The sequence below is a fragment of the Pundamilia nyererei genome, unplaced genomic scaffold, assembly GCF_000239375.1.
Source record: "Pundamilia nyererei isolate P.nyererei 1_Seehausen unplaced genomic scaffold, PunNye1.0 scaffold00097, whole genome shotgun sequence".
In the NCBI taxonomy this organism is placed as follows: Eukaryota; Metazoa; Chordata; class Actinopteri; order Cichliformes; family Cichlidae; genus Pundamilia; species Pundamilia nyererei.
The window spans coordinates 1,465,854-1,478,353 of NW_005187498.1; the positions used below are offsets into that span (position 1 = coordinate 1,465,854).

The 12,500-nt window shown below is 41.3% G+C and overlaps 1 protein-coding gene across 6 annotated transcripts in view; it reads left to right on the forward strand.

Annotated features, from left to right (window-relative positions):
* arhgap32b (Rho GTPase activating protein 32b) overlaps nt 1-12,500 on the forward strand; it is a 118,697-nt gene that overhangs the window by 27,580 nt on the left and 78,617 nt on the right. For 5 of the 6 annotated variants that reach the window (XM_013912678.1, XM_013912680.1, XM_013912681.1 and 2 more), the window contains exon 2: nt 10,026-10,335. In XM_013912678.1, coding sequence (XP_013768132.1) covers nt 10,241-10,335 — 95 coding nt within the window. In that variant the 5' untranslated portion in view covers nt 10,026-10,240. The remainder of the gene's footprint in view (nt 1-10,025; nt 10,336-12,500) is intronic. The other variant, XM_005740112.1, reaches the window with a different exon arrangement.

Below are 12,500 nucleotides of genomic sequence, written 5' to 3' on the forward strand. Positions count from 1 at the left end.
CGACAAATACGACAATAACGACGGCCGCTTGCATGTTCTGCAAAAAAATGTGCTTTGTCGTGTATCTGACGGACAAACACCAAACCAGTTCCACATCACGAAAGTTGCACCATTTTTACAAACCAATTCTGGTTCATCTGTTTCACTCAACAATCGGCCATGTGCGTATGAAAACAAAGGCACTGCGCATGCGCGTTTTACTCATATTCTATCGCGATATTTCATTTTCCTATCGTTGCCTAACATTATACCGGTATTACCGTGAACGGTATAATATGGCCCAGCCCTAGGTCCAGCTTATGAATAGCAGTTACAGAGGTCTTTATATGAGCTCTGAACTCTCTCAAGGAGACACAAGATTTCAGCTTTAAAGTGCACTGAAGGTTATTCAATGACTGAGGTGTAAAGTTGGACAACGTTGTGCTACTGAGTTAAAAAATGATGTAAGAAGCAAACTAGAGAAACACAAATCATAGCAGCTGTTTGATGTTATTCAGGGTTTACCCAACATGGCATTGAACATGAAGCTGCTAGTAAAACTGCCTCCTTAACTAAATGAAGGCCAAGAAACCAGATTATAAAGTGCACAGTGATATCAAGATGTTTGATATGAAACATAAAGAACTGTGACACACAAAGTGCAAAGGAGGCAGCGTGCATATAAATAGTGTCGTCATTATCAAGAACATAAGTGCTTTTAATCAGTAAGGAAGAATACAACATTGTATTAACAATTTTAATAGATTTTTTTTTCAGTAAACTCATACAAAAGAAAGCATTTATAAAATCGACAGACTGAAGGTTGTAGTTGTTACAGTTTTGTATTTTCTAATTAGTTTTAGTTTTTGTCTGAAAGCTTTATTTTAGTAAGTATTCAGGACAACACTTTGTAAAGCCACACGACTCAGTTATGTAGACGTGCCGAGTCAGACCTTTCACCAGAGTAACAAAGATAAAGACATTTCCTGTGTATTTCTATTCTGAGTTAATTTGTAAGTTGTTGTTTTTTTGTTTTTTTTTCAAACATCTTTTTAAAATATATTTTTTAATAATTTCAGTTGACCAAAAATATTTTTATCACATCCTAATCAAGCTTAATTGTATCCTTCATATTGCTCTGTGTGCATGGATCACACTGCAACACTATTATGAATTATAAATGTGTGTTTTTGAGTTGCCTTAAGGTCTCTAGCTCACTCGTGTTCTGGATTCAGTTTGTCTGTAACATTTCCTGATTATCTTAATCAAATGTTAAATATCTACTCAAATATACACAGAGACTGAGAGAAAGTGCTGTTCTCTTTAGTCTGATGCTAATCTGATAAGAACATCTAGGATATGAACTGCAAGTTGCCCAAAAAAGTATTTGGTGATAATAACTAAAGCACTTGTAAAATATACAATTTTAAATTTTTGTTAACCTAATTAACTGAAAAAAGAATTAATAAAATAAGAAGAGTCATGGTTTCTCTTTGGTTACACGTTCCTCAGTCAAGTCAGTTCAGTTTCCTGCTTTCAAAAGGCTCCGTCACACCAAAACTGGGAGAAGATCCACCCGCCAGCATGTTAAACTGGTTTAAATGCCACGGAACTGCATAAAGGATGGCTTTGGTATTACAGGAAGGCTTCAAGTCTGAGCTTCTCTTAACGTTTAAACAAGTGACGGCCTTCATTTAATTCAATTCAAGTAATTCAATTCACTGTAATTTCACTGTAATTGCTGTGTTGTGTTGCATGTGGCTTCAGATCCACGGGTTCCCTTGTTCTAAAACTGAACTGAATCAGGAGTTTTTGTTTTTTAAATTATTATCTTATGTAGTACTATGTGTACATCAGAGACGAGATTTTGAAAAATCAGTACATGTATTACAGTAAAATCAAAAGAAAAGATAAAATAATGAAAATGTCATTGGTCTTTCTTACCATTCAGTTGAATCAGAATGTCTAATCTGAGGCTTACATCCAAATATGAATATTGGGGAGTTAAAAATTTCCTGTAAAACTCCATATTTGAGCAAGCACTTATTGTTGGTGACACTATTTGGATGGATGGGTTCCAGGTGGTGCTTTAATTATAACTGAGAAATATTTTCTTAAATATGGACATGACATGTTTCATTCACCGTCACACATGAATATTTGATGCTGCAGAGTTTACGTTGTGTCTTGTAACTGATGTGTGGTGTTATTGGAGACCTTTTTTTTAATGCAAGACAGTGCAGTATGTTTTCTTGTGTGTTTTCACTTGTGTTGGGTGTTAGAGAAACTTCACTTTCTTCCTCAAGGACGCTTTGACAGAACAGATGGCTCTCTTGAGGATCCAACCTGTAACCTTTGAGACGTGTCGTGTGACCTTTCAGAGCAGTTTCTCTCTAATCGACAGGCAGCTCTGCTCCTGGCATTACTGCTGCATGAATGGAGAATAAAGGCTGATTGCAGCGATAACACTGCAGGCACATTCATTAGTTGTACACAAAAAGGTTTCCTAAACATCAGAGTGGTTCCTGCCACAAGTGTATCACATTGTACCCTTTAGAATGATTGTGTGAAGGCATTTCTCCACACACTGTTTTGTTGTACATTGCTGCTGGCACTAGCTCAAGGGTTCAATGGTTCTCCCAGTGCTGATGAGGCTCTGCAGAATAGAGTTTAACACAGTGGGAGGAATGTTGGAAATGGGGAAGAACCTCATTAAGCAAAAAACACAAGTCACTGTAAATGTCAGTCTTGCAGTGGCGTGGGAGTAAGATAAGAACCCAGGCACTGTTTAAAAAGGTAGTTTGATTTTAAAATATGTTCCTTAAAATGTTGAATAAACCTGTGAGTGAAATAGTGGATGTGACTTATGCAGTATGTGGCTGCTACAGTAGGAGTGTTGTTAACAACATAGTACTCCATTTTTTTATATTTTTTTGATATTTGGGTCTTTGTATAGGTTTAAAATTATCTGTTGGGAGAAAAAAGAGAGACAAATATCAAAAACATAAACGTACCATTTTTTAAATTATGTTAGCAAAAGTTCACACCCACATTTCACAGCAGACAGAGGTCCTCTATTGGTTACACATTTTTGGAGCATCTCTGCTTTCATTTTCATCCTCCCTCTCTTTATTGTTCTTAAAAGAGGTTACAGAGCCCCTCTCAGCTGTTTACAGACTATTATGCTTCCTGTATGGTTAGCAGGATACAAACACTAGTTATTTGACAAATAAAGACCACGCACACGCATGAATGCTGGTAACGGCATGAGTTTATTTGGTTCTTTTCCACTTAACTCAACCACTTGGTTTTTAGGGGTTTCCATTAGGTGGTAGTACCGATTACCTAGTACTTTTTTTTTTTTTTTTTTAGTACCTACTTGACTGGGGATCAAAGTGATCTCTTCCGGTCCTGCATTTCTTCAATGATCCCATCCACATTAAGGTGGTACTCTACTGTAATGGACAACAAAAACAGTAGAGCCAAGCCGAGTAGGTGCTAGTGCAAAAAGGCTCTGGAAAAAAAATCAGAGGAAAGGTCTTTGAATTAGAAGTTTGTTTCACACGCTGCCTTCTGTTCATGTAGAATGTGTGTTACGATGTGAGTATGAAGGGTGCACAGTTACAGTGCAGGCCCCCTGCCGATGTGCTCTTTAGTGATCCCAGTGGGTATTTTCAAGTAGTTTATTTGAAAATACACACTGGGCCGTTGTATCTCTTTACTGGTAAGGCTATATGTGGAATTCCTATTTTGTACACCTCCCAGCACCACTCTTAATCCCTGCTCAGTGTGAATGTACTGGGAAAGAGGCATGAAAAGTCGACAAATCTCTGTTTATACTGTTACAGATAAATGTGGCAGAACTGAGCCGACTCTCTAAATGATGTTTGTCGTGGGAAACTTTAATGACCTCTTCATTTTGCGAAACAACTTCTACAAATTGCTGCTTGCCTGTCTGTATCAGAAAGCATGAAATGGTTGCATATTGCTGGTATTCAGTGAGCCTCTCAGAGACACTGGAGTGAAATGCTCCATTCAAAGCTCAATGCTGTTGCTAGGTTGTCAAAAACTGGTCCAGAAGTGTCCAGGTTGCCATTACTGGCTAATTTGCACATCAATGTATTTGAAGTCTTTCAAGTTAGGGAAAGGGCTCCACTGGATGGGCCCCCAGTGGTTTATCATTATGTGCGTGTTCGAGGTCGAGGAGGTCAGCGGTGTCAGAACAGGAGGCGACTACATGCTGGCGCTCCTTTGGCGTGTTTTAGCCACAGTAGTGAAATGGCTCTATGGAGGTGGTGTGTTTGTATGTACCCAAATCTACTACTTTACTTCAGATATTTTCATGACTGTTGCAGTTCTCCATCAGCCCCTTTAAGCTCCAGTATGCCTGCCGTGTTGGTCGCTTCACGTGGCACCAGTAACATCTATAACAGCCACTTGTATTTATAGAAGGAAGTGAATCTCTGAGGTTCTGTACAACCTGAGACTCCGCTGTCTTCAGCCCAGCCGTGGCGGCAGCGGCACAACGCACAATGTTACAAAAATCAAGAGATGTGCGACAGGTCAAAGCCAGTCGAGGTGACATCAGATCCATCGCGCCACAGGGTGATGGATCAGCGTGAGCACAAAAGCACCCTTCACCTGTCAAACAGTTTCCCTGAACTCGAAAGTTTGAACTACTTAAAACTCTAACTTACCCATCCTATAACTCATTATACAGGACAGTTGAGCTTTTTCAGTGGTTTCCATTCAAGGTTTCGTGGAGGTTTTTACTATTAATGTTGGTGCTTCCTAAAAGTCTGTTTAGATTATTCCTTAAACACAAACATGATGAAACAACTAGAATATTTACGTGGTGTCCACAAAAGGATAAATGGAGACCAAACGAATAATTCAATTCACATTTCTCCAGGATGAGGTGACATCTCATGTCATATTGATTTGTTTTATCTTCTTTTTTTGAAGTGTCACAGTTTGGTGTTTTTTGGAGCCAGAAATTACTATACAAGGATAAAAGGGTAGCATGCTAAATTATATGCTATCGCTAGCTAGTTTAGATGGCAAGTTGCATCAGACGTGTATGCAAGGCTGCAACAATTCGCCGACATAATCGTCGATGCAGAATTTTATTGACGTGTCATATTCTAAATGTGTAAATGTGTTATTTTAATACACTACAGCAAGCGATGGGGGCACTAATGCCTAAATCATCTGCTAAGACTGCTCTCAGTACTAACGAAGAAGAACGTACTGTGAACAGCAAAGTAGGAGGAAGTTTAAAAAAATGGAAACAGATTTAAAAAATAGAGTGAAAGCATTAAACAGAAAACAAAGTTAAATGCAGACTGTTCAAAGTAGAACTCTCCTTCCATGACAGCATTTTTCTTTTCAATGCTGCTATCATTTCAGTAATTAATGTCCAGTACTCAATGCAGCTCTGTTTATAGACATACAATTTCTGCTTTGTTTTAATCTCATAATCTCAGATTTATTTATTTTTTAATGCTGAAGTCGTTACCGTACAAATCTGAAGCGCTAGAATTACTGTTGAGCTGTAACAGAGAAAAGGTAAATGAGAGAAGCTCATGTTGCAGACGAGCATCAAGTCTGTGTCTCTTTAAATTGTAGCTGCTGTGGCTTAAAGTGAAGGAGGGATGAGTGAACTTCGCCTTGCTGATATTGATTTAATGTTGAGTGACCTGTTTATATTTATGACTCACTACCGCACTCCGGAGACGCTCTGCTTCGTGACATTGAACCGAAAGTGACAGAGGCAAAAGATAAAAAGGTAAAATCTTTATGGGAATTAACATTTTCACACTCGTTTCTTAAACTGAAATGTAATTGAATTCGATTTTTATTTTTAAAGAAAAACTACAAGTAAACTTAAGATCTTAACCGTCACATTGTCTGAATTTTTCCAGTTTTCCATGTTCCAGTTTTTGGACCTGGTGCGTCCCCTAGCTGATACATTTGGGAGCATGGATGGTTGCATTTGCATTGAGACAATAATTACATCTTCATATCTATTTTTTTTATGTTTGTTTGTTTGATTAAACATGAAAGAAGACATGTACGTGGACCGGAAAATATTAGAACATTGACTTATTCTAAGTAAAGGAACATGCTCGACTAGTTGACTAATCATCACCATTGTTACTAGTAGGTTCCAGATGTGGTAGCCGTTTAATACGACCTCGGGGTAATAAACTTAGGTTTATCAGTTTTTCTACTGTTAATTTGTCGTGTTTGAGTAATACGTGAACATCTTTTGTAGTATCATGTTTTTTAATATCATATTCTTTCCATTGGTTTATTTTAAGTGTCTTTCTTTTTCGTCGTCTGGAGTATAATGTGTAATGTTGATAATGCATGATGCAAGCTGTTGCACAGTTAATGGTGACTAATGGTTTGGAATGCCCTTTTTATTAGTTTTTTTCACTACTTTAACTTGATATATGAGGGTGTTTTTTAGTTTTAGACTAGTCGGTTAGTCTAATTCTTTTTCCTTGTTTAGTCGACTAAGAAATTAGTTGTCCTGATGATCCGTTAATGCATTGTAGGCTCAGGGGGCTAGCTTATCCCAGTGTCAGAATGTAAAAGTTGGGGTACACAGGGCCACCAGAGAGAGACAACCACATACCAGAAGGGTCTGCTACAGAAATAAACGGCTGAGCGAGCCAAGCATAAAGTCTGAATGGCTAAGTCACTGTGGTAACTTGAACTAAACACCTAACCTGTTCTGGAGCATCTTATATTCTGAGTTTTGGTTTAACATCAGCTGGAAGTGCCAACTTTTCACAGAGCCTTTAATTTACAGTATGTTTTAGGTACATTGTATATTCTCACTTTAAATGTGCAAGTTGTTAAGCCGTACCTAAGTAAAACCACTGAAACAGCGGGTCACATTTTCACAGCAACGAGCATGTATTCATTTGGTGCAGCGAATGTGTAAATGTTGGTATTCTTTATTATAATCTGCCAAGTCCAGAAATGCAGCTACTACAACAAAAACCAAGAATACTTCTTCAATCAGTTTAAAATGTCAGAGCTTTAATGTTCAGTCATCACAGTGGAAATAAACAGCAACGCGGAGAGTGAGCCAGCAAAGGCAAACAAAACTATGTTGACCTTCCTTCGTAGAACACCCCCCGGAGGTCTGAACCTAGAGCCTTTTTGCTGTGAGGTGAGATTGCTAACCACTCCCAGTTGGGCTCTAGTAAGCTCAAGATTTCCTGTTTTTGCCATTCAGATTAGAGTGAGGATGTTTATTGTGTAGAGACTATTGAATCTTGATTTTTAATCTCCTGTGAGATGAGCTGAGGCTCTGTCCTCTCTCAAGGTCAGCCATGTTGTGGCTTTTTCTGCTGCATCAGGTGTTCGTGGGAAGCTCACCCTGCTTTGCTGTGCCTGGCTGCCTGCTTGGTATACACAAACTCGCTTTCTGTTAACAAATGCACACACTTCATTCCGTCTGCACACGGTACCTAAAGGGATATGTGTTTCCATACCCACAGCATAAACAGGCGGATGAAGTCACACAAAAAACATCTAGTTAATGTCAAATGGGATGAGCTGCCTTTGTGTGTGAGTTAACAGTAGCTCAGGGCAAGCTGTGTTTCCAACATGAAGCCCATGTCCATGTCAACAACTTGCCCGGGTTGTGCCAGGCCAGTCCGCTTGTGCATAGCAGTCAATACAGCCACGTGCTGCAGGTCAATAATGTGGTGGTTAAAAAAGGTGAACTGCACTGTGCAGCATACAGAAAAATTTATCATCTTTCCATTCAGACTTACTGCTTATATCAAAGACGGTCACAGGTCAAAAGAGTGCGTCGCTTTTCGATTGGTTTGGAAGAAGCTTAATCACTCTGGATTCAAGTGCATGCTTGTTATTTTCAGGACAAAGATCTCTGAGTCACTTAAATGTCTCAAAAGAAGGTGAGGCAAATATTTGGAGTCTCTAATACTGGCATTAAATTACTATCCATGTTAATAGATGACATGTGCCTTTTAAACATGGTGCCTTTTTTGCCTGAGCTACACTCTGTGTGCACCAGAGAGGCCGGAGGATTACGTATGCCCGGCAAGTCTGCCTCGGATGTAGAACCAGCTGCTTCAGTGTGGCTTGTGAAGATCCTTTTCCTCCTACGCTTTCTCCTCTCGCGCCCCACTCTTGGCACCATCCTCTTGGGATTACAGAGCGTAGCCATTGACTGCCACAGAAATCTGGCTCTTTGGCTCCCAGGGGATGTAAAGTTCTTGGTCATTCCTGTTGTGTCACTGTGATCTATTTTGTTGCACTGACATGTTAAGATTTCCCTGGGAGGTTTTGTGGTGGGTGGTATTACAGAGATAATACCAGAGATGCGAAGATGTTCTCTCCTGTGATTATAGTCACGGTGATGATTCAGTGGGTGGGTGATGAGCGCTGTTAATATTCCCTAAAGTCACCTTAATCACTGTACAATGCTCCCACTATGTGTGCTTGGCACTGAACACAGGAAGGAGTGCTAGCTGTTTCTATGACGTGCAGAGACCCCTCAGGTAGTAACTTTATTCCATAGTCACATGATGACAAAATAATTTAAAGCATTTTGCAGTTCATTCATTTGAAGGAAAAACATAGTTTTGGTTCAGGTTATAAGTCTGATGTGTAATAACTTCAAAGGACTTTCAACTCCTACATGTTTCTGCTTGAACACATAATAACCTGCATCCGCTAAATGGAGCAAGATGATATAAGGTGTGATTTTAATAAACAAAGAACAAAGCGAACACACATTTAAAGATTCTCGGTTTAAAAACATTCAAAGGCTGCAGGTGGATCTTAAGAGCAGTAGTGAACGGTAACTATAGCTATACGTACAGGTTGTTTAGTTGTTATAAGTGATGGATGCATCGATGGTGTCAGTTTGTAAGCCTCACATTTCCTTGTTTGCGCCTTTGATATATCAGGGTTTGCATCTTCTCGTGATATGTTACATTACTGTAAATTAAATCTTTGTCGAACTGTTGCCTTGATAGAATAAGCACTTGAAGATATTAGGAAGTAGTCATTTTTCAACACAGAAAATAATTTCTGGTAAGTAGTAAATTACATGATTCTTATATAGCGCTTTTCTACTCTTCGGAGTACTCAAAGCGCTCTATACAACATGCCACATTCACACCCATTCGCACAAGCACAGTCTTCTATAATTTCAGTGCTTACTAACTGCCATTCATACACATTCGTACTCCGATGCATCTGAGAGCAGCTTGGGGTTAATATCTTGCCCAAAGATATTTGGCATGCAGACTGGTGAAGCCAGGGATCGAACCACCAACTTCTTTGCATGTGTTTACTTTGTCTCACTCCTTCATTTAACAGATATGTTGTTTACCAAAGAGTAACTGCCACAGTCTGCAGTAGACTGTAAAGCAAACAAACAGTTTTTTACCAGACTAACATGAGAAATCGCTGCGCATGATGGATAAGTTGAAATGCTGCTGCACAACCAACTCGACCAGTCAGAGGCCGGTGTTGAGCTTTTTGGTAAGCGTAGTAACTTTTGGCGTGAGATTTGCATTGCTGAACATCCTATGCTAGCATTCTGCTTGTAGTTTGTGGCTGACGTTGATGAGGGTGGAGAACACATTCGTTTGCTATAACCTTTTAGGACTTTCTGGAATGTTTTTGGAACTTTCCCTTGAAATCAGACCTACTTGTGGAGATGTGAAAAAGAATGGCTGACCAAAAGATGCGAGGACTGTAAAAAGACTGTTTGAGGATGGAGACTTCAGACAGCACAGCTACCGCAGCGGGAAAGCCGATGGAGCTGATGATGTTGTTTGACTTTTGGTTCACATTGGACAGCGTGTGCCATGTGTTGGGACCAAAGAAAAAAATCCTGTCGTGCAAAAGTCATGACTTATCTGGTCTGCTGACTAAAGTTAATTTGTTTTTGTTTTTTTTCTACCACCCCAATCTCACCCACCCCCCCACCCCGCCCTGTCTTCGCACATCTTTTCCTGTGTACCTTTTACACCACATCATGTTCTCAGTCTTGTCTCTTTTCTTATTCCCCACATTCCTCTCCATCCCTCTGCTTTCCCCCCCCCCTCTGTCGAGTTCCTACATGTGATTTCTTTTTATCTCGTTCCTCTTTCTCCCTCTTGCTCTACCTCTTCACATCCTCCCCCTTCCCTCCCGCCCCCTCCCTCTCTCCCCCTCCCTCTCCGCTTCTCTGGCAGGCTTCTCATTGCAGTGAGTCAGTATCATGGAGGCAGGCAGCGGGGCTGCCGCAGCGGTGGGGAGTGCAGCACTGGGTTTGCTGGGAGCCACAGCCACATCCAGCCATGACATCTTGGACAGGTAAGCGAGCTGCATGAGGCTGGCACACACCCCCAGGAACACACTGCCCCCGACGTTCTCCATCAGAGTGGAGAGTGTGTGGAAGAGAAGGACCACACCTTAGGGCTTTGAATAGCATGTTAGTTTGTTTATACTCAGAAAACAGGTATGGAGAGTTTGTGAGCATGTGTGTGTGTTTTGGGGGTGAGGTCGGAGGATGGGAAGGGGTGTGTGTGTGCTTGCTTACTTACAGTAAGTGAGCCCATCTTCTTCTCTCTGTGCATGCGTGTGTCTCGTCTTCTGTACCATTACTCTCACTTCATGTGAGGCAAATGCACTGGCAGGCAGTTCAGTTTTTCAGCTGATAGTTGGAGAATCTGGTTTGTGCTCGTAAGAGTGTGTGTGTGTTCACGCTATGACACAAGGGGGGAGTTACTTGGCTTCCTCTGTGCCTGAAGGAGAAATGACACCAGGGTATGCGCATGCAGAGGAGGAGGGGGAGGCATTGGTAAACGTGCCTGAGTGCTGTAGCTTTGCTGATAGGTTGAGTTTGTACAGCCCCCCCCCTCACACTCCAGCACACACACACAGACACACACACACAGAAACCGTAAAGCCCCATAGCAACTGTGCAGTAGCCATCACTGCTGGAAACCCCTCATTCAGACTCCCAGATCCCAGCTCCAAAAACCAGTGTCCCCATCGATAGGCTGAGTGGATCAGCTTTCAGCTAGTTACGTCATCTCTACAGCTGTGCACCCACACCCACACGGACTGTCGTCACACACACCCTCCCCTCAAGCATGCACATTCACAAAAACGCATATGGACTTTCATCCAGTAAACACGCATGCTTCACAGGGATGTTTTAGGACAAACACTGCTGTAGCTGTTCCAAGGCATGCCTCCCTGTGCATAGCGAGCTCTATCATGAGCCAGCGGGTGCTCCTGGAACATTCCGGTTGTTACGCTCTCTACCACTGAGGTATAAGTAATCTCCGACACGTTCCGGGGATCTCCTTTGACACATTATACAATGTGAGATTGCATAATGAAGGGAATGACTCATTTAGCTGTTATTTCCTTACTATTTCTGTTAGTCACCACTCGCATTTGATTGACAAAGACAGATTTTCTGCAGCCTTCTCTGAACTACACCTTTATGCTGTTCGTCTAAGCAGGTAGACAGAGGCCTCTGTCTATCTCGCCAACGTTACTGCTAATGTGGGCTATTCTCGCTGCTGGATTAGTGGCGTGTCGTGTGCATCTGTCTGTGTTTTTGCAGATGTGCTGTCTAGCTTAGTTTTTCTATTTTTTGCTCATGGTGTTGGGGATTACAGTTAAGGCCGCTCAGCTCTTCCACCTGCCCCTTTCTCAGTGCCCCTCCAGTCCTGAACTGGGTCTAAATCCTGTACTGAGGTTACCATGGCAGCAGCAGCTTAGCATATATGAGACAGTGGTCCCACGTTACTAGTGAGAGCAAGCTGGTGAAAAATTAGAAGAGGTGAAGATGAGCCAAGGGAAACTATGAATTGGATGATTCCTTTTTTGCTAAATGTTTCCTGATGATGATGATGTGTAAAGTATCTATACAGGAGTATGTCTGCTCAACCTGACACTGCAGATTATTTCTTTTTTCTGTGTGGGTAGGAGAAGGTTTTTGGCTTGACCTAGTGCAGTATAAAAGTAGCCGGCTGAATCGTGGTGGACAAAGTTTGATCACAGGATCAGGAGTTCTGACGAGTGACGAGAACCCCAATTGGGGACACGAGGGCCTCAGGAGGTGACGCAGAGCTGAATGCTGTAAAGCTGCATGCTGTTTTGGGATGTCGTAATCAAGTCTGGGATAAGCGGACCACAGAGCAGGATGGAGTGCAGGAGGAGGCCTATGCAAACGAACCAAATGGATCACATTGCTGGTAATTTAAGGCGGGCGCAGGCTGCTGGGGGTATAGCTTTCATGTGTTGATTCAGGGATCTGATAAAACGTTAATGAGTAACTTGATGTTTATCTGAGCTCACAAGATGTGCAGGTTTGAGCTGAGAGTGCAGCATGTTTTTTAACATGTCACCCAAGGGCAAGTATGTCAGTTTTTACCTGTGAATATACATTTACTTTTTGTTGTTAATACTGCTAAACACATTAAAACAACTGAGTCTTTCTGCTTTGACAAGTCTGAGGAAAT